We start from the raw sequence: 21,654 nt of genomic DNA, 5'->3' as shown, positions 1-21,654 counted from the left end.
ATGCCTTGGCTATCAGTGGACATTTATCCTTCCTGACCCCTTCTTGTCCAGAGGATGGCCGAGCACGTGTGTATACAGGAGGAGAAGGGCGTCGGCCACTGCGGTTAAGGCATGCTGGGTGTTGTTGTTCTGAAACAGGTTGGAGGCGTCTGCCCTAATTAACATGTAAACTGGCTAACATCTGTATTTATCGGGCGTTCCCATTTTGGCCAGTCAGCGGAGCAAGACTGGCTTAGTTGCCCCTAGCAACCAATCAGATTCCAGCTTTCATTTGCCGAAGGAGCTCTAAAAAATGAAAGCTGGAATCTGATTGGTTGCTAGGGGCAACAAAGCCTACAGACCCAAAGATGGCAGCCTCACTGCATTCAAACCACAACAGAAAGGTTTCTTCTGCCACAGGTTATGGCACTGGCAAAAAGAACCGGCCCTAACAGGGTGCTAACGTGTTTTCTTGGCCCCTTTAAGGATTACATCATATATTGTTTTTTATTTCTTTATCACTTGTCCGCTCCTCCGCCACTTCCTGTCTCCATCCACATTACACCACATTCACATTCCCTGCTGCATGGGGCGGAGACGCCAATCTCAAAATCCCGCCTTAAACTCAGCTCCCGTCCAATAGGAATGCCTTACACTGCATGACTGACGTTTCGAAGCTGACCAGTAAGCAGCGAGGAAGTGAAGGGCGGCACCCTTTGGGGGAGGGACTGTCCGCTGATTGGGTTACGACGCTGATAGACCGTTAGGCTGGCCAATCACAGAGCAGCCCGCTCTGCCCTGGGCTGCCACTCTGTTGTGGGCAGGAGTCGGTTCTAGCTATCTCGGTGACCGGGCGCTCCGCCGGCAGACAGGCGCAGACATGACTTCTACCAACACTTTCCTTGGCCTGGAAACCGCTAACAAGCCCAGTTCTAGGTGAGACGGTGCTGGGGACTCGTTATGTCCTGCTTGGGGGGGGGGAGGTTAGATGACAGCCTTTTGACTGCGGTATTTGCAGGCGTTACCGCAGGGCTGCATGTAAAGGGCAGGAAGGGTGGACCTGCAGTCATAGACACAAAGATAAGGTGAAAAACTGAAGATTTTTGCAATATTGTTTTCTGAATCAGACACAAGCCGCCGTATCTGCCTCACTGAGATGTACATTTCCACCCGCAGATCATTTTGGGGCAGATCCGATACATTTTTCCGCCACCGATCGGTCAGATCTTGTGCCTTAGCGATTTTTCATAAGAAATCGATGTGGCTGTAAAATAGCTATTCATTTTCATTTTTAAATTTGTATATAATTTTTTTATTTTTTTATTGATTAAATTTTTCCAAAAATAAATAAAAATCTGACATTTTAATCATTGCTTATTGTATTGCGATGATGGGTGTGTCCTTCAGTTTATGGTGCAGAGAACTACAACTCCCAGCTGCATGGCAGCCCGTTAAGGGTTAAGCCTAGTAGCCTGCCATGTGCAGACTATTGTCCCCCGAGGAGGAGATGCTGCAGCTTGGCCCAGGCTTTTGTTCTGCGCAAGGTGTGTGACGATGGGGGGGGGACGCCCGCCAGCTCTTGATGCCATTGTCTCGTTTCTCGTTTTCACGCCCATTGTGCCGCTCGTTAAAATGTCAAAAAGATAATCGCACGCATAGGAAATTGGCGCTTGTCCTGTAATGATTCGTCTCGTCTGTAGTCATCCACCTGTCTGCTCTGTGAGAGGGATTGCATTGTAAGCAGTTGTCCGTCCTCTTTTGTCTGCATGTGCAACACCCCCTACGAGAAAGCCAACGCTGAACCTGCGCCCGTACGCTGCTGCCGGCCAGCGCTTTTGCTTTCCTGTCCCTTTAAATAGGGACCTGCACTATGAGCAGTTTCCTAATGTTATCAGAATTACGGTAGCTACCTTTTACATGCAGCGACCTGACATTGGACAATTGCTGATCATGCAATCGCCTAATGATAAGGTCCTGCTCTCTTCGGTCCTCGGTCGCAGTTTCTGTCCCATGTGCTGGAACAAATTAGCGCAGTAAAATGGTGGACGAGACCCCATTGGACCCAGTCGGCGGGGTCTGTCTTGTGACACAGGTTGGAGGTCCAGCTCACATTCTGTGAGAATAGACAAATATGGCTGCCTTCTTCCAGAAACGGCGCCACTGTTAAGATTGGGCCGCTGCGAGTATTGCAGCTCAGTCCTGTATACAAGGGGCTTACTGGCTGCAGTACCAGACTCGGCCTGTGAAAAGGAGGGGCGCTGTGAGTGGACTTGGATTCCCTGTCGAGGTCCTCAGCCTTTAACGTGGGTAAATGAGCTATAGACCCCGCAAGACCGAGTCCTAAACCATTGCACTCAGCCTGTGTGCCCGGTGAGGGGTCTGGGTCCTACAGCTGTCAGGGCATGCTGGGAGTAGTAGTTTGCCAGCAGCTGGAGAGCAGCAGGTAACTGCTCAAAGCCTCCAGGAATGCATTCTTACTTCGCGTCGCTTTTGGCAGTGTCTGAACATGGGCAGGTCGCTCCTCGCCGCCGGTCTGCTACACAGAGGGTAGCCGGGAACTACTCGCCATGAATATCTGACGCCCTCTGTAATTATCGGCATTGTGTGGCACAGCCGGGATCACGGGGTAAGGATCGGTGTGTGCCCTGGGGAATATGTCAGGCATAGCCGTGCTTCTCCGGTCCATGGGCGTTCACTTTGCCAAGTGGAGGTGGCCATACACAATAGGTGACCCTGCTGATTTCGGGAGGATTGGACGACCACCTAGTGTGTATGGGGGTGTTCTGATTCTCTCTTGGTGGTAGTTGTCATGAGAATGAAGGATCGGGCAGTTGGGTTTCAATATGTCTGATCTTTTTGTTCTGGAAGGAGATAAGCCGCCATCAGCGGTGTTTGGCAGCGGCTCACCACCATGTGAGTGTATAGGGGATGGTACAGGATGACTGGCAGCTGACTAAAGTGTATGGCCAGCCTAAGACGCCATTCAGACCAGGTACTTTCTAGACAGTTTCCTGGTGCATCAGCTTAGAGGATGGTCGGTTTCATACGTAGTTTTTGTTTTAAAAAAATTGCTGCATTTTAGTTTTGTCCTATAATATTTCTTCAGACCCCTGAGCTTAGGTCCTGTTTTTCAATTTTATGGTCCTGTGGAGACTGTCTAATCTCCGAAGACCACCTCTTAGTTTCCTTGTCTTGGGCTGTTGTAGCGCTGATGATGGGGACTACATGTTTCGAGGTCCTGTCTTGGTTACGTGGTAATTCTATTGCCTTTGGGAGACTGTCTAATCTCCGAAGACCCCCTCTTCCTCACCCTTTGTCCTGGGCTATTTTAGCGCTGATGATAGGGACTACACGTTTCGATTTTCGGTTACGTGGTAATTTTATGGTCCTATGGAGACTCACTAATCTCCGAAGACCCCTCTTAGTTGTAGCGCTGACTATCAGGACTGTGCGTGTCTGGTTGTTTAAGGCCTCTTGTACACAAACGTTGTGTGCCCATGGCCGTAATGGCCCGTGTGCACTCTGCATCATGGATGCGGACGCATTCAAGTGAATGGCTCCGCAATCATGGAGATGCGGAACAGAAGCACGGATCAGAAGCACTACGGAGTGCCCCTGCACCGCAAAAAAAAAAATAGAAGTTCTACTTTTTTTGCGGTGCGGACGGATCATGGACTCATTCAAGTTAAATGGGTCTCGATCCGTCCCGGCCGCCGCACAGACATTGCCTGTGCATTGGGGACCGCAAATTGCGGTCCCCAATGCACGGAAAGGATGCACAACCTTCGCGTGCAAGAGGCCTAAGTTTGTTCACCTCCTTCCAGGCTTAGTCACCCATCATCTCGTCAGGTTTGTGTGTATAAGAGAAGTAGACACCCGGCCCATCCATCAGTGTTTATATAGTATGTCATCTATGTGCCCCTCGCACACTTCACCGGGGTAAACCCTCACACGTAGCGCTCTTGGAGGGTCCTCGCTTGCAGGAATGTAGAAATCTTTCATGTAAAAGTATCAGGATGAATGATGATTCCGAGAGCGGTAATCCAAAGCCCATTACTTCACGCCGGTATTTACAGGAGACGTCTTGTAAAATGTAAGCTAAGTGGGCTTTGTGTCAGTGTAAAGAGGGTAATGTATATCATGCTGTCTCGGAGAGAGCGCCCCCTAAAGATTGCCATGTGCAAAGTCTGCCCGTATTTTTTCATTTTTTTTCTTTTCCGTGTTCATTCCGTTTTGTTTGCGGCCCATAAAAAAACGGAAATGACCGTTCCGCAAAACAAAATAAAACATGTCTTATTATTGTCTGCATTAAAGACGAGGATAGGACTGTTCTATTAGGGGCCAGCTGTTCCGTTCTGCAAAATAAGGAACACAAAACGGTATCCGTTTTTTGAAGAACCACAATTTGTGGACCGCAAAACTTCCAACAGTCGTGTGCATGAGCCCTAATGATGGGCAGAAGCTATCCCAAAAGATAAATGTCTGTGGATCCTGTCGAGTTCGGTGGGTTCTGTGGTCTTTCTACTGCCTTGATGTTGAATTCCAGCCAGACGTCCAGGGTATCGTTGGGGAGTATCTACCTTATGTGTATGGGATCTAGGGCTGCAGCTAACGATTATTTGAATAATCGATTAGTTGTCGATAATTTCATCGATTGATCGGGAAAAAATATGATTTTACTTGAAAAATTCTGTTCAAAGGCCATATAAAAACAAATTGTGGATGGCGCTGTTATGGGGAGGGGGGGTCTGTGGATGGCACTGTTATGGGGAGGGGGATCTGTGGATGGCGCTGTTATGGGGAGGGGGATCTGTGGGTGGCGCTGTTATGGGGAGGGGGATCTGTGGGTGGCGCTGTTATGGGGAGGGGGATCTGTGGGTGGCGCTGTTATGGGGAGGGGGATCTGTGGGTGGCGCTGTTATGGGGAGGGGGATCTGTGGGTGGCGCTGTTATGGGGAGGGGGATCTGTGGGTGGCGCTGTTATGGGGAGGGGGATCTGTGGGTGGCGCTGTTATGGGGAGGGGGATCTGTGGGTGGCGCTGTTATGGGGAGGGGGATCTGTGGGTGGCGCTGTTATGGGGAGGGGGATCTGTGGGTGGCACTATATAGCATCTTATGCCATAACAGTGCCATACACAGATTTCCCCCGGCCCCGCCGCTCACAGCAGTATTCTTTAACCGGCAGTAACTTTTACTTTAAATCACTGCATCTTCTTTTACCTTACAATGAAGCTCCAGTAGCGGGCAGCGGCGTAATGTCACTTACTCACGTGATGCGCCTGCTCCGCCTACTTTATGAATGAAGCAGGCGGAGCATGCGCGTCACGTGAGTGAGTGACGTTACGCCGCCGCCCGCTCTGCCTGTTACTGGAGCTTCATTCTAAGGTAATAAAGATGCAGTGATCTAAAGTTCAAGGACCCGCAGGCATAGCGCCTGACCGCCCGCTCCCGCCCACATAGCAACGAATCGGCCGATTATTCGATTCGTTGACAATTATCGATAACATTGATTAATCGTTACAGCCCTAATGGGATCGCTTTAAAGATGACCTATACCTGGAATCTAGAGCCCAAACAACCTGGGCCACATTGTCATGGGAGGCAGAGACGTATTTAGGAAATACTGGCCCTCTCTCTGGATCCTTGAGTCGGGGTAACCTATATATGATATTTACACCCAGAGCCCAAGATATTGCAAAAATAATACCACCATGAATAAGAAATATTTAAAAAAATACTGCCAGAAATAAATAATATTTTAAAAATAATACCGCCATAAATAAAGATTTTTTTTTTTTTTTTTTATAATAACCCCATACAGTGTCCCTGCATCAGAAATAGAACATCGACCGGAAATCGGTGCATCTACATGCTTGGTTCGTGCAGGGACACACATGTACGTGTATTCATAATTGATATTTACATGCACACCCTTCCAGAAAGAAGGGGATGCAAATGAGCTCTTAACAAGCTCTGCCTCTAATGCCACCAGATGTAAGGCAGCTATCCTATAAGTCAATGTTCAGCCCTTTAAATAGACCTTGAGACATGATTTATATATTAAATAAGCCAGCACCTCATCAGCTGTCTGCAGATGAGATGCTGGCTTACTTAATATCCAGGTCATGTCTCAAGGCTTATTCGAACATTGACTTATAGGATAGCTTTCTTACATCTGGTGACATTAGAGGAGGAGCTTGTTAAGAGCTCATTTGCATCCATTTCTTCCCAGAATTCCAGAGGAGCACGTATGGCCTATAAGTCTCCTTACACCGACTAACACACTTCCAGATGCTCACACCGATCTATTCATACATACATTAGTATGCTCACACCATACATTGTTTTCTAGTTGCACACCCCTGAGTGGCTTGAGAGCCGTGTCATCAGGTGTGTCATGGTGAGTGTTTGGGAGTCATCATTGTCACGGGGATGGGCGTAACCACAACCTCCTGAATGTGCGGCTCCTTGCGTTACGGTGTCTACATTGATAAATAGGACATCATACCCAGAAGTGTTCGGGACATTAGGCCTGTGGTGAATTTACGACCCTGGCGCGTGCACAGAAATGCGATTCGAGCTCCAACATGTACTTCTGCATTGACGTTTTTTTTTCCTCTGGTTGGATCCTCGTATCCAGTGACGTAAGACCCCAAAGGTGGTGGTTCCTCAAAGACCTAGAGTCTAGCAGGAAATCTTTGGGTGTTACCCATAGCAACCAATCATTTTTCTGCTTTTCTTTTTCCAAAGTAGTAAAATTTTAGCTATTGTTCCTATTGGCAACAAGGCCGTTTTTTTTTTTTTGTTTTTTTTTTACTGGGGGGGGGGATCCCTCTTGTGCCAGTTATTGCGGTTTGGGTCCTTCAAGTCCTAGATCTCTAGCATCACATTTAATATTACTCAACGGTTTGACTCTCCCATCTGCCGCAACACTACAACCCCCATCATGTGAAGCCTGAAATTCTCAGGACGTTGTAGTTTGTAGCTGAAGAGCCACAGATCGGGGAACTGTGGTCTACCCCTGTCCTCCTTTGTCCATCGTGATGATGGGAAGATCGCCTGATTGATACCAAAAATGTATTAAACTAGGCTGACCCTGCATTAGCTCACCCAATTGTTGGTGGAGAACATATCTGAGCCAACTTCTACAACTCAACTTTTTGGGCACAGACACATCGTCCACCTAAAAAAAAAAAAAAAAAAAACACAGGTGCTCTACAGACATTGAGGTGGACTTCTACCTTGTCTCTGGGGTGGAAGACTACTTCTGTTTTTGTGAAACAGAATGAATGGACCCCCCTCAGATGCAGATCAAGACCCGTTCCATCATTCACCACACTGTGGGCTGTGGCGTTGTGATGCTTAATTACGGTGATGCTCTCATCAGACTTGTAAATCAAACATGTGTCTGACAGAACAATGGCTTCACCTGGGAAGATGTGGTGACCTCTCAGCTGGGGTGGGGCGACTTGCAGGACAGGAATTGGTACTCTTCTCGGCAGACTGTTGGGTTTTTTCAACCTTGCCTAATCCCATATCATTTCTGATAGAGTGGCCATTTTTGATGGTAGCCTGACCTTTAGGCGATGTTCACACTGCTGCTCATGGTTTATTTGGAGCCCCCCCACTGGACATTTCCTCAGTTTTGGTTTCAGCTTTAGCGCATCGTGGAGCACTATTAGTGCCACCAAGGTGATAAAAACCTCAATAGACCCTCAAGCCTCACCTTCCAAGGGACATGAAATAGCCGGGGTCCTGGAGGATTGAGGGACTGTTACTAAGTAGCTGCTCGTTTACATACTGTAATGCTGGCGGGCCGTATCCGGCGACATCACTCCTCCCCTGACATTCACGGCCACTGGAGTACTCGCCGTTCCGCTGCACGGTGGGTCGTGTCCTTGCGGCAGTCCTCATCTCTTTCCTCTTGCTTATGTGTTCCTATAGGCTCTTGAAGGGCCAGCTCCCACACGCCCCCAACCTATGGCAGCGTTTCCTGGGGTAGGTGCCTGAGCAATATGGTTCCTAACTTGCCTAGTTCCTGTGAGTGTTTTCCATTCGGTGTGCTCTGACCTGTGCTTGTTAACCATGTAGATCTTGTGCCGCCTGTCCTGATCTTTTTCCAGATTACCGTATTGCATGAACTCTGCCCTTCCTGACCTCTGCTTGTCCCCTTTTGCTGCCGCACGCCAGCGTGTCTTTACCCGCCTTAGTGAGCTGTCACTTAATGATGACCACTCCAGGTGGCCCCTGATGCCAAGTCCAGATCCCCATATGGGGATACCAGGCGACCACATAGATAACACCCCTAGGAGCGGCCCCAAGCCAAATCTGTTTAGTGGCACTGTGTGTCGCTGCACTAGAAAAGTGGCCAAAAATGTATCTGGCTGGATTTTTATGCATGCATTGATCAGGCCGGATGAGTGCAGTTATTTTGCCCATTTCCACGTACCCCTTATCACTGCAATCTTGGGCAGAACGGGAGTCAACACTGGAGCATGAGGCCAGATTACAGTTTCTCGAGGCCTCAGTCCACCTTTAAGTTGACGTCAGTTCTGTTTCCAGCTTCATTTTTGCATTTTGCGGTTAAGCACCATGTGATCGATGAGCTCTCGTCTCTTGCACGTCCCCCCCCCCCCCTGCATTTAACTATCTCAGCCCTGCAGAACAGGGAACTACTGATTGTATTAATGGGAGAAATTGAGGGTTGTAGTGCAGGAAATCCCCAAAGCCACAGAAGATTTGTCGTGGCTAAAGACTTGGAGGAAAGTGCACGTAGCTCGATAGATTTATAACCTCCAGCCCTTATTTAAAGGGGATTTCTAATCAAACGTTCCCCTTCTTCCTCCTCATCCCCTCCATCTTCTTTCTCTTCTACCCCCTCTATGCATCGGCTGGTAAGAAATTGAAATATGGCTTTTGGCACGGATTTGCTAACGACGTGTTGTGCCAACTGTTAATTAAAAAAGTCAAGAAGCCCGCACGATGAAGACGTTTACACTTGGGTTCCTGAAGAATGCGTCCATTGTGTTCATTGAAGAGGTAGATAGAACCCTTTAAAGAGGAGCTGTCGCCTCTCCTGACATGTCTGTTTTAGTAACTTCTTACATTCCCCATGTAATGGCAATTATTTTGTGTCACTCCTCTGTTATTCCTACTAGAAGTTTATGAATGAGTTGCAGTCTGCAGACTCTGGCAGTCTAACGTTAGACTGTGCAGGGACACCACCCGACACCCAGCTGGACCTTTACTGCAGACTACTTGGAATTCAGTCATACATTTCTAGTAGGAATAATAGAGGAGCCGCACAACATAGTCACCAGAATAGATTCTTCAGAATTTTTATTACATTGGGAATGCAAGTAGTTGCAGGGGGAGGTGGCAGCTCCTCTTTAAAGGGTTGTATCACGACCTCTTCAAGGTGGCACCCCATTGAGGAGCATCCAGCGGGATCTGCTGTGACAAATTCCTCACCAAACTCGCATCTGTCTCACCGCCGGCAGAATTGTTTGCCAAGTCTTGGCCTTGTCCACTGTGCGTCTCACCTACAGAAAGTGCAAGCAACTATTCTCCGACCAAACCTTGGTTTCCCGAGGATGGGTCATCAATATTAAAATCCTTGGAAAACCAGTTTTTCTGTTACGTACGGCACTTGTGCACAGGTCCCTTTGCGCCTGTGCCGGGCGAAAAGAAGCTGCATATGCGCAGTACACGCTCCGTGAGAATTTAGTGAGGAGAGCGGTGATGTCTGGAAAGGTGGCCACTGTTGGCCAGATCAGAAAAACACTGCCGCTTTCCTCCAAAAACAGCACCTCCGCTGTTCACAGGTCGTGCACGGTATTGTAGCTCAGCCTCTGACCCCAATGGAGCAGAGCTGCAATACCAGACACAATACATGGACAGGGGAGGTGCTGTTCTAACCCTGGAGAACCCCTTTAATCGCGGCCTAAGAGAAGCGTTGAGAAGGTCTTGCTAGAGAGACCTGGAGCACTTGCTAGGAGTGGGAACACCCTCGTAGCACTCTTTATCTAATTTGCCTAAAGGATTAAAGTTCATCGCTCTGAACGGCCACAAAGGTGTCCCTGGGACAAGCGCGAGGAGCCGCCCAGTTGGGACCCATCATCTTTCAGGCCCCCATTAGGAGACATCGGCGTCGCTTAGGACTTCCATTTCCTAGGTTGTTGAGTCAACAGAAGAGCCGTGGATGAGACAATGGACGACGGCGACTTTTAGGTTTTTCCTGTTTCCTATGAAGGGCGGGAGGGGCGAGGGGGAAGCATCATGTGTCTTCTGCTAAACAGGCTCCTCATTGTAAAGAAGATGGAGTTCTCCGCTATCACACGGGCTTACTACTTATGCCACAGCTCCTCTTATCTCCTATGTGCACACATTTTGGAATTTTTGCACATTTGGGGGTAGTGTGTAGTCTATAGGATTGACACTTGCTGTGCACAACCCTTCCTAAGTGAAGACTTTCCTCAGGGACCACAAGTGTCTGTCGCCTTTAATGGCAGATTTCTCTATTGATTTGTCTTAGAGGCTCTTAAGGAGATGTCGCTTTGGGGAATTCCTCCGTCATTAGCCCAAATGGAAGGCGGAGGCCAGACGAGGCCTCGTACAAAAGAAAAGGTCAATCACTGTAACCTCTGACCACTGGTTAACCATAGAGTACTATTGATTCTCTAGGGTTGGCCTTGTTCAGGGTTAATGGGGGTCTCCGGCCTTTTGTAAATTATGTCCATGAAGGTTCTCAGTCATCCGGGTCATGGTTTATCCTTAGGAGTAAGTCAGAGTAACTGGACCTGTTGTGTTTTCTCTTAAAAGCTGTCTTTCTTAATTGGAATGGCATGTACAAGAAATCTCTGAGATTAAATACTGGTGACTCATGCTTCAGTCGGCATAGTCTTTTTATCATAATTAACGTGAGGACTTCATTGAGAGAAATTAGTTTTTTTGGACATGGGCTTCATTGATTTGGGTCTTGAGAGCAGATCTTGAGGGCTTCGGCTCATGGTGCTGATTATTTCCCTCACTGCCATGTGTACAGTCCCCGTGATCTAATACAGACCTTACAGGCGCCCATTCTGCTCATTTCAAACAACTTCATGTACAGAAACCTGGAGCCCACCTTTTGAATATTCCTGTTGACCATATGGGTCAGGCTATATCTATGAGGTGTAACACGGTGGTCTCCAACCTGTGCCTCCAGGTGTTGCAAAACTACAACCCTCAGCATGTTTTGCAGCAGCTGGAGAGCCAGGTGGTGGAGACCACCGGTGTAATTGGTCCTGAAGAGTGACAAACAGGGTGCCGCATTCCTTCTCCGCTGTTGTCTAGGCTTGAGGAACCTGTTCTGGATGGCCTTCAGCTCATACTGTTGCTGTATAACTGCATGTTTGGCCATGAAGTTCAAGGTAATCTTGAGGGAAACCCACTCTGAAGACCTCACGTGAGTCTGGTTTACTTCCTTTACGAGAAGCAATGGGCTTAATCCTATAATCCTGCACTTTACCTAGAATATTCTTCACTGTTCTTGCATGTACTGAACGATGGAGGCTTAAGCATCATAAATTCGTCAGGAGGTCTAGCCATATACATGTGGTTACTCTTAACGGGCCATAGGGGGGCTTCAGTCTGTTATAAGAAGCGACAGAAGAAGTTCCACTGCTCAAGGTGAGACTTGATGTTGCTATCACACATCGCCCTGCGTGTGGCACCATACAGGGCCCTGTGTACATGGAGTTTCCGTATGTAGACCTAAAGCTTTACATGTGTGCCAGCTCCATGGACTATGGCTGTAAATATCTATAGATGTTATGTAGGAGAGGGAACCGTGCAGCCCTGAACTTCTATCTTTACCTACTTGCAAAATTCACTCTAAATAGCGGGCCACAACTTGGCGGCAGTCCCTGACTTAACTAAGTGCTGGGGCCTAATCAAGGGGAACTAGCAACCAAAAGTAACCAAACACAAGTCAGGCAAACCAAGATCAAATGCAGGAGATGACATTAGATACCAGGTCACGGAGTCCAATAATCAGAGAGACAAAACAGGATACGATACTAGACCGGATCAGAACCAGGAAGATCTGTCAGAACTGTTAACAGCAGGCAAGGCGTAAGTCCAGGAATCAAAACCAAAGTCATGAATACCAGATGAAGCCGTGGTGTTGTATGAAGACCCGTTCACAGGTTAGCAGTTGCCTGACTAAATAGGCCGCAAATGGGAAGCCATGAGTCAGGTGACCAGTGATGTCATCGCGCCGGCACTCCTGTGCATGGAGGCCCAGCCTGGTTCCCATGGAAACTGGATGTCGGCGGTGCTGTATACGACAAAGCTCCCCCGCCAGAGAAGCAGGTAGGGGACATTACAATAGACCAGTGGTCTTCAACTAATGGCCCTCAAGCGGTGGTGAAACTTCAACTCCCAAATGCTGGAGAGGCCACAGGATTGAAGACCACTGGTCTGTAGTGTATGGCTATAAAACCTCTTCATGGCCCCATCACCTCTGCTGCCGCAGCTGGGAAGAGTTACAGCCATTTCCTGTGTAAATAGCTGAAATTCTGAGGATTCTTCATCTCCATGTTCTAGCTGTGGTTTACTACAGGGTAGGACGGACCGTCACGATCTGTTTACATCAATTGTTTTTTCACCATTATTATTATTTTATTTTTTTCAGCAACACCATGAAAAATGTGGTCCCTAAGAAGCCAGATTGGGCATGTTTGTTGTCAGGTGGTGGTGGGGGGTTTATTGGAGACTGAAATCAATGCATTCCCATCCAAGGAGCCGAGTGTGCATGTATACAGGGGGTGTCTGGCTGATAGCTGCATACAGTCTGCGGCACCTGTAGGTAAAGGCTCGGACTCCGTGACATGAATTTGCAGTCACCAGCGAGCTGTTGCTTGTGACTTGGGGTGTATTCACACGCGGCAGATTCTGATCAGTTCCTTTCTTCCGCACTGTTTTGGCCACAGAAGCATGGCTTCCTGCAAGCCCTATTGACATGAATGGGACAGTCGCAGACCTCTCTGCCTGTGACTATACCCTCGTAGAGATCAGTTGTGCAGTGAGCTGTAACCTGAGCCGGCCTGTAGCTAGTATACAGGAGACGTTACTAAACTGTGCCCCCCCCCCTCTCCTCTCGGCCTTAAATTAAAGGGTTTGTCCTGGATTTGTAAAAATATGGCTGCTTTCTTCCAAAAACAGCACCACTGCTGTACACAGGCGGTATTGCAGCTCTGCTCTATTGACTCCAGTGTAGCTGTGCTGCAATACCAGACACTGGGGGGGGGGGGGGGGGGTAGGATTCATGTTTGTCTAATCCTGGACAACCCCTTTAAGGAGCTGTTAAAGGGACATGTTCCAATGTGATCAGAAAATTTTAATGCACGCGATAGATTTCATTCTGCTCAGAATAAATCTGCGGTTCTCCTTTCATTTGGGATGGTTTTGGATTTCTGTACAGGAGGTGGCGGTTGCACGTAGTGGACTTGGTCCGCTGGATGTTTGCATAGTGTCTGCATTTCCCCCTCCCCCCTACGGCCTATCGGCGTCTGCTTTTAATATCTGAAGGTCCTTGTACACGGTGACACGACTGCCAGCACATCACTCCGCAGGCACTACGTGAGCCAGGCTTATCTAGTGCCGCCTCCACCCCTCCTCCTGTCAGCAGCAGCCCTCACGTAGTCACTACCGTCACTGCACCTTTTCCTTAGATACCCCCTATGTATATAAATGTATGGGGACCACTGCAGCCGCCCCCCCCCCATGTAGACCGAAATGGCTGATAACAGAGGGCAGTGGATGAACTGTGCTGCGGCATTGTAGAGTTTCAGTACATTGTTTCCTGTAACTTTTGCTCTCGATACATGTTTTAATGGCAGGATCTGCTTGCTGTCTGTGAATGGAAATCTACAAAGATGAAAATATCCACTTCTAAAGCCTTGTACCTGCGCGAGCCAGAACCTAAGACTGAGGATGTTTCCATTCACTGACAGCAAACAACTGAAACATAGAACATATCTTAAAGTGGCAGAAACGTGTGACAGGTCACCGAGAGGTGCCCTTATATAGTTAGATATTACCTGCATTGATGGCTCATCTAGGGGTTTAACATTGGTGACCTCCTTCTCTGCTTTGTAGGGTTTTGAAGCCGCCGGGTGGAGGATCAAGCTGCATATTTGGGAATGCCGATGAAGGTGCTGCACCAAGACGACAGAACAAAATGTCCTCTAACATTTTTGAAGGACCTTCAGAGCCAGAAAACTTACCAAAGAGGTCCAACCCCCCGGGTAAGTGTCTGTATGGTCACACACTGCATTATATACACTGGATTCCAAAAGTGTAAAGTCCCTTCCATCATCTTCTGTGTATACAATGAAAAGATGAGCAACATTACATTACTGATCCAGTTACATCCTGCCTTATACTCCAGAGCTGCAATCAATATTCTGCTGGTGGAGTCACCGTGTACATACATTACATTACTTATCCTGTACTGATCCTGAGTTACATCCTGTATTATACTCCAGAGCTGCAATCACTATTCTGCTGGTGCAGTCACTGTGTACATACATTACATTACTTATCCTGTACTGATCCTGAGTTACATCCTGCCTTTTATACTCCAGAGCTGCAATCACTATTCTGCTGGTGCAGTCACTGTGTACATAAATTACTTATCCTGTACTGATCCTGAGTTACATCCTGTATTATACTCCAGAGCTGCAATCACTATTCTGGTGGTGGAGTCACTGTGTACATACATTACTTATCCTGAGTTACATCCTGTATTATCCTCTAGAGCTGCACTCCTGCAATCAATATTCTGCTGGTGGAGTCACCGTGTACATACATTACATTACTTATCCTGTACTGATCCTGAGTTACATCCTGCCTTTTATACTCCAGAGCTGCAATCACTATTCTGCTGGTGGAGTCACTGTGTACATACATTACTTATCCTGTACTGATCCTGAGTTACATCCTGTATTATACTCCGGAGCTGCACTCGCTATTCTGCAGGTGGAGTCCCTGTGTACATACATTACTTATCCTGTACTCCTCCTGAGTTATGTCCTGTATTATACTCCAGAGCTGAATTTACTATTCTGCTAGTGGAGTCACATGTGTACATACATTACTTACCAGCAGAACGGGGAGTGCAGCTCTGGAGTATAAAACAGGATGTAACTCCGGATCAATACAAGATAAGCTAATGGCTAGTACAGCTCTGGAGTGTACTACAGGCTGAATCTCAAACACGTACTGCAGATTTGGTGCTCTGTGAGGGCATCTACAATTGAGGACAGAAGGTCTCTGATGTATTATGGGGGGCTGTGTTGCTCAGGAGCTGCACACAGGGCTCCTTCTAGGGGGGACTCTTGTGCCTTGAAGGTGGCAGCTCATAATAATGAGTTGTGACCAGATTGTGACTGTGTTCCCAGCGCTGGCTCGCCGCCATGTTTGCAGGGTATCAGGTTTCACTCCTATAATCACCAGGTGCTTTTTGTACAATGAATATTTGCCTCCTTTCACACTACATGGAGGCCGGCCGGATGAGGCTGCTATTTACAGATGACGAGCCGCTGAAAGCCTCAGACAGGACAGGACTAGTCCGACTGGGAACTTGAGGAGGGTTTTTGTTTTATATATAACTAAAGCTTTAACTCCAATAAAGCTGTAAGTAGAAACAGAATTCTCTTTGTACTTGGATATCCCTCTTGGATATGTCCTAATAGTTCCATGAATCCCTGTTAGTTTGTGTGGCGGAGGGAAGATTAGCGGCTATTATGCATGTCTGGCACCACTTATCCTATAGTCAGGGGTGGGGGGAGAGCACAGTAGAACTGGGAGTGAAATTGAAGCATAGTTGATCAATTTCTAGCAGCCACTAGAGGGAGCTGAAGAGCTAGCTGCATACTGATTGGGTCTTAGCTCCCTCTAGTGGTGTCAGACGGAATTTTATTATTGGAGCTCTGTATCAGATCTGTGACTGCTATAAAGGTATATAAAGAAATGTATCAGCATATCATAATGTTAGAAAACCTGATGTTTATGGGTGGTCATTTACATAGTTTATATCATGAGCTCATCTTGGGTGTATTTTCTTGAGCACTGCCTGACGTAGGGGAGATGTTTGGGCGATCACCCAGTGAGAGGCGATGGGAGGACTGGGGACTGTGCTGAGCTGGCACTGGTGGAGCTGGGTCTTGTGTCAGCTACCGAGATACTCCAAGGCTCCTCCTTGATTGGGAAGACGTCTTCTAAGTCCGTCCAGATGTGTGGATAATCCCCCCTGGGTGTGGGAGAGGCTGGCTACACAAAGATGTATCAGGCTGCTGCAGCACATCTTATGTCGTTCTGTGCAGAGCTGTGATTGCCTCGCTGTTCCCTGCGTTTTGGCCTCCTGTCGGGGGAGGAGGAGGGGGGTTTGGGTGTAATGCAAACACATCCAGGAACTGGCCAGATGTGCAAATATCATGGGAGCTGTAAGGAGCCGGCAGATTTACGGCCTGCGGCGTGTGAGGTAGAAGGTCTCCCACCCGGACCTCCAGCAGGTCGTGGTCTGTATTCTGCAGACATAAATCCTCCAGCAGCAGGAATGAACGCAGGGCTTTATTATCAGCGGCTTTTAGCACGGTCTGAGTATGGAGGGGGCCTGACTGTCCCGAGGGCAGACCTAGGCCTTGTTCAGCACACGAACACATTGATTGTAATGTGTTTGTTCATATATCAGTATTTATATATATTTTTTTACTGACAGCAAGTCACGGCGACATGAGCTACTTTGCAGACCAAAGACGCCCATGGGTTCGTGAAAATCACTGACCCAATACAGATGGCATCTGTGTTGCGTCCATGTTTTTCACTGACCACTAATAGGAGATGATTTTGAAATGAATTTTCAGCTGAGCGGGGTCCATGGAACACAGATGACAAAAAACAAACACACGGACCAAAAAACGGATCCTTCACGGACATCTTCATGAATGAAACACGGTGCGCTGTCCGCCTTTTCCGCGGCCCCACTGAAATGAATGGGTCCATATGCAATCCGCAAAAAACTGTGGATCAGATGTGGACCAAAAATACAGTTGTGTGAATGGGGCCTTAATGTGGCTGCGTCGGTAACCAGATTTAACACCTGTCCCCATGAGTGCAGTGGGACCCCTGCCGATCACAAGAACAGAGATCCCCAAATCCCGTGTTGAATTCCTGACCACGCTCCGTTCCCTTCTATGGGACTGATGGAAATACTTAAGGCCAGCTGGATCACTGTACTGACCTGCGCTTTGCTTTTTCCCATAGGTGGAAAGACCAGCATCTTTCAGGACCCGGAGCCTGTAAAATCGCCCACACGGCAAAAAACCCCCGGAGGAAAAGGCAGTGATATTTTTGGTGATGCCAAGCTGCCATCAAGCCCTAAGGCACATCCTAATAAACCTAAGGTATCTCCTACCGCGCAGCACGTCCGCGTGTACTGAATATCGGGGTCGCTGGATTGGGATGGGTGTCTACCACCATTGTTTATATCGCGTACGGGATTATCACTTTCTCTTCTGTTTTGCAGGATAACATCTCATTAAAACTGGAAGTTAAAAATAACCCAACACCAGGTAAGTACCTGCAGTGTACGCTTAAATGGCGCTGAGCTGTAATACCAGGCCTAGACTGGACAAGTGGCGCTGTTCCTGCATTTAAAAGGGAACCCGTCATCAACTTTATGCTGATCTCACTGAGGGCAGCATAAAATAGTGACAGAAATGCTGATTTCATGAGCTAAATGTAAGTGGTTGCCGAGAACCAGCATCATAATCACTGCAGCCCAGGCCTTGAAAAGAGTCACATCTACCTGAGAAGAGTCCTGGTTATTCATAGTCTCCTGCTCTCACCCGTCTGCTGATGATTGGCAGTTTTCTCCTAGAGAGAAAGGGAGAAAACTCAGTAGAAGACGGTCAGTCATCAGCAGGAGAGCAGGAATTCATGAATAACCAGGACTCTTCTCAGGTGGCCGTGACGCTTTTCCAGGCCCCAGTCTGCAATGGTTGTGATGTTGGTTCTCAGCAACCATTTATTTTTAAATGACAGATCGCTGAAATCTACTCTCCTGTCTCTCTTCTTTATGCTGCCGTTAGTATGGGCAACATAAAGTTGATGACGGGTTCCCTGCAAGAATTGGGAGGGGTGGCACCCCCCAAACCCTTACTTAGCCAGACTTGTAAAGGGAAGCTTACTTACCTGCTTCTCCCTGCTCCTCTGGGCTCCCTCGCAGCAGACATCCAGTATGACGTGGCGGTGACCAGATCCTCTGGCATCATGTGACCGTTTGACATGACGTAAGGTATGCTGGTCACCACCACGGCCAGTGTTGACTGTCAAACCACATGTTTACAGAGAGGGAGCCCATCGGAGCATTGCAGGCCTGGAGGAGAAGGAGACCGCAAGTAAGCTGCCCTTTACAGGTCTGGTTAAGTTGACCTCCCCCCCCCTCCATCCTATTCTGGCACAATCCCTTTAATACATGGTACAAGATGTGCAGGGTTTTCACACTGACCATAGCAATGACCTTTGTGTAAGGATCACATTGACTAGATGAGGCATCCTCAAACTGCGGCCCTCCAGCTGTTGTAGAACTACAACTCCCACAATGCCCTGCTGTAGGCTGATACCTGTAGGCTGTTTGGGCATGCTGGGAGTTGTAGGGCCGCAGTTTGAGGATGCCCGGACTAGATCATTATAGGATCTGCAGAAGAAGAAAATTTTCCATCGATGTATCACATGAAGTCTTCTAGCAATGGTTAAAACTACAACTCCTAGCATGTCCTGTAGTCAGACTCCTGCTGCGCCGTCATTATTTTTATACGGCCTCCTCTCCAGCCAGCGCTATTTTAGACCCTGTGTGTAATAGCAGAATATAGACACGGCCGTAGAATGGCATCCACCGCACTGCTGCAGCAACAAGGGAAGGAAAAACATACATAATACAAAAAAGCATGAAGTCTAAAAATCCACATACAACCCCCAAAAAAAGCATTACCCACCTGTCTGGTGACAAAAGCTCAGACCGCTCCCCCCCCCCCCCCCCCCCCCCCCCGAATCAGTGCTGCTGAGGGGGTGGCTGTTTAATAGGAGTAGTCACACCCTCAAATTTAGCATTTAAAGGGTAGGTCCACAGTTGCAAACAATTTTGTAATTTTATGCAACACATCTTAAAAGAAAAACAAAACAAGTTAGCGAATAGTCTTACTGAAAAATGTCCTGCAATGTTGTGTGTACATCTCTTATGCAGACCTACATGTTACAGAATACAGTTATACCTTACACCGCCATCTATCTGCTCCTTGCTTACATACCTAAGATATGTTGGTAAGACGTAGGGGCAGATAGAATGGAGTATGACTGCAGGATCAGACTGCAGTTTGTTTGTAGTCTGTTACCATGGAGACATACAGGTCCTTCCAGACTGCACAAAGGCTTTGTTTGTAGTCTGTTACCATGGAGACATACAGGTCCTTCCAGACTGCACAAAGGCTTTGTTTGTAGTCTGTTACCATGGAGACATACAGGTCCTTCCAGACTGCACAAAGGCTTTGTTTGTAGTCTGTTACCATGAAGACATACAGGTCCTTCCAGACTATATGGAGGATTTGTTTGTAGTCTGTTACCGAGGAGACATGTGTTCGTAGTCTGTTATGGAGACGTACAGGTCTTTCCCTTTTAAAATTAGGGTCTCTGTAACTTTAAAGTTGTCTGCCTACCTGTGACATATAACCTTTTAAGAATTATTTTTATTTTTTATGTCCCTAAATGAGTTGTATTTCCTTGTCCCTGCAGTGAAAGCGGATCCACCACCACCGCCACCAGCTCCCGTCCCAACACCAGAAGAAAAAATACCAGTTGCCAAAGAAGAAAAGGTTGCGGTGCCAGACCCAGGTCTTGCAGCACATGAACCACATCTCGGTCCCCGGCCAAGGTGTCACAACAGAGTCCTGAACCCACCAGGAGGCAAATCTAGTGTCACTTTCTATTAAGTTACAATGACAGAATTAGCAGGGTGACCCAGGAGACAAGCAGCTCTACAGTGTGAGGACTCTATCAAACATTAGTTTCCTGAAACCCTTTTAAGTCCAACATGCAGGGCTGATATAAGTGCTTACTGGTGACGCGTGAGCGGAGTTCACCTCCATCTTAATTATGGGCTGATTTATTTCTTTACATACCTGAGCAACAAATCCCCTGCATAGATATAGAGTGAAATAATATGATTTGGTTTACCTGTAGCCACCACTAGGGGGAGCGTACTACAAATGTGTTATTGAGTTCAATCATGTATGCTGCAAGCTCCCTCTAGTGGTGACTGCAGGTAGGCAGAATTTTACCATTTCACTATGTCTATCCAGCGCAATTAGAGCGGTTTATCAGAAGAAATTGGGGTGGAATTTTAAACCTACTTAGAATTTTATTAATTTTTTTTGCAGTGTGACCATGAATATTCAATTAAACACCCACTTCTAACATATTTAAAATCATGACTTTTTAGTTCTCATATTGAGATGATGTAAAGCAGTGCTGCTTTTCTAGACGTACAGACGGGTGGCAGTCAGTGTGCTTGGAAATAGTGCCATGTCCTGAGAGTAGGCGCCACCCTATTAAACCCGCTGTATTGTTTGTGTGGATTTTGGCTCTCGGTCATACCCTGCTGATTCTGTTACCTGTTCTATTGCCTTCTGATCACCTCCGCTTTTAAACAACATGCGCTTGCGCCCGCCCCATCCACCACTTGGAACATCCCTTTAAAAGAAACATTCGAGGGGGGAGGGGATGTATTCTGCGTATTGTATTGTCGCGGGTTGTTAGGGGGTGAAACATGACGAGGGACTTTAATGAGTATACGTGTGTCATGCTCCACCCCCTTAGGCCCTGCACAAGGCATGTAAGGGGAGTGTCAGTTCTCCATCAGCGTGTAGATTATTAAAGGGATTATGCTATGATTAATGTAAAAAATTAATAATAATAATTGGACATCACATAGTACTTGACAATCTCTAATAAGGAGCCCTGTACCTCACTTGGATCCATAGATCCATGCATTGCTCCAATTATTCTGCTAGGCAGCTTAGGGGGCATGTCCTGTCTGCTGCAGTTAGTGGCAGTTGGAGGATGGAACTGAGCATGTGCGTCCACCTTTAGTAAGCAGGAGAGAAAAATAAATAAGAGCAAACAGCCAGTGGCGCGATATAGATTATTCAGGAGTTTGTCCTCTGTTCTGATGGATAAACCCCATTTTAGTACTGTCATATTATTATTTTTTTTCTGTAATGTTCCCACCATACAACTAATCATTACCCCAATATGGGAAAAATCCAGGATCTATACAGTACAGCCCAGAACCCCGCACCCTACGATTGGCTCATCTGATGTCACATTTTGTCTAATTTAAAGGGCTATATTCCCATCTGGACATTTACGGCCTATCCACAAGTCCTATAGAAACGAGTGGATTGAGACTCTCGTTTGCGGCCACCTCTGCCTTATCGACAGCCCTAAATGGGGCCCTGTTCTTGAGATAAGTGCGGGGCCCACTACTACTGACATTTATGGCAATACCTGTGGATATACAGAAGTGTCCATATGGGAAAACCTACTCAAGGGGGACATTTATAAAAAAAAAAA

At 47.4% G+C, this 21,654-nt stretch overlaps 1 protein-coding gene across 1 annotated transcript; it reads left to right on the top strand.

Annotated features, from left to right (window-relative positions):
* Nucleotides 1-773: 773 nt before the first annotated feature.
* JPT2 (Jupiter microtubule associated homolog 2) lies at nucleotides 774-21,003 on the top strand. Its single transcript, XM_044303995.1, has 5 exons — nucleotides 774-915; nucleotides 14,122-14,270; nucleotides 17,290-17,429; nucleotides 17,552-17,597; nucleotides 19,816-21,003. Exons 1-5 carry the CDS (start codon nucleotides 860-862, stop codon nucleotides 20,010-20,012), a joined length of 588 nt encoding a protein of 195 aa, XP_044159930.1. The 5' UTR covers nucleotides 774-859; the 3' UTR covers nucleotides 20,013-21,003.
* The last annotated feature ends 651 nt before the right edge of the window (nucleotides 21,004-21,654 follow it).

Source organism: Bufo gargarizans, chromosome 8, assembly GCF_014858855.1.
Source record: "Bufo gargarizans isolate SCDJY-AF-19 chromosome 8, ASM1485885v1, whole genome shotgun sequence".
Taxonomy (NCBI): Eukaryota; Metazoa; Chordata; class Amphibia; order Anura; family Bufonidae; genus Bufo; species Bufo gargarizans.
Note: the sequence above shows the minus strand (reverse complement) of the source record. Positions and strands in the feature narration are given on the sequence as shown.

Bases quoted from the DNA above. Each gene is read 5' to 3' on its own strand.
- JPT2 (XM_044303995.1), top strand. From the start codon at position 860: ATGACTTCTACCAACACTTTCCTTGGCCTGGAAACCGCTAACAAGCCC. The intron at 17,430-17,551 runs GTATCTCCTACC...TCTGTTTTGCAG, and splicing joins CACATCCTAATAAACCTAAG to GATAACATCTCATTAAAACT. The intron at 17,598-19,815 runs GTAAGTACCTGC...TTGTCCCTGCAG, and splicing joins TAAAAATAACCCAACACCAG to TGAAAGCGGATCCACCACCA.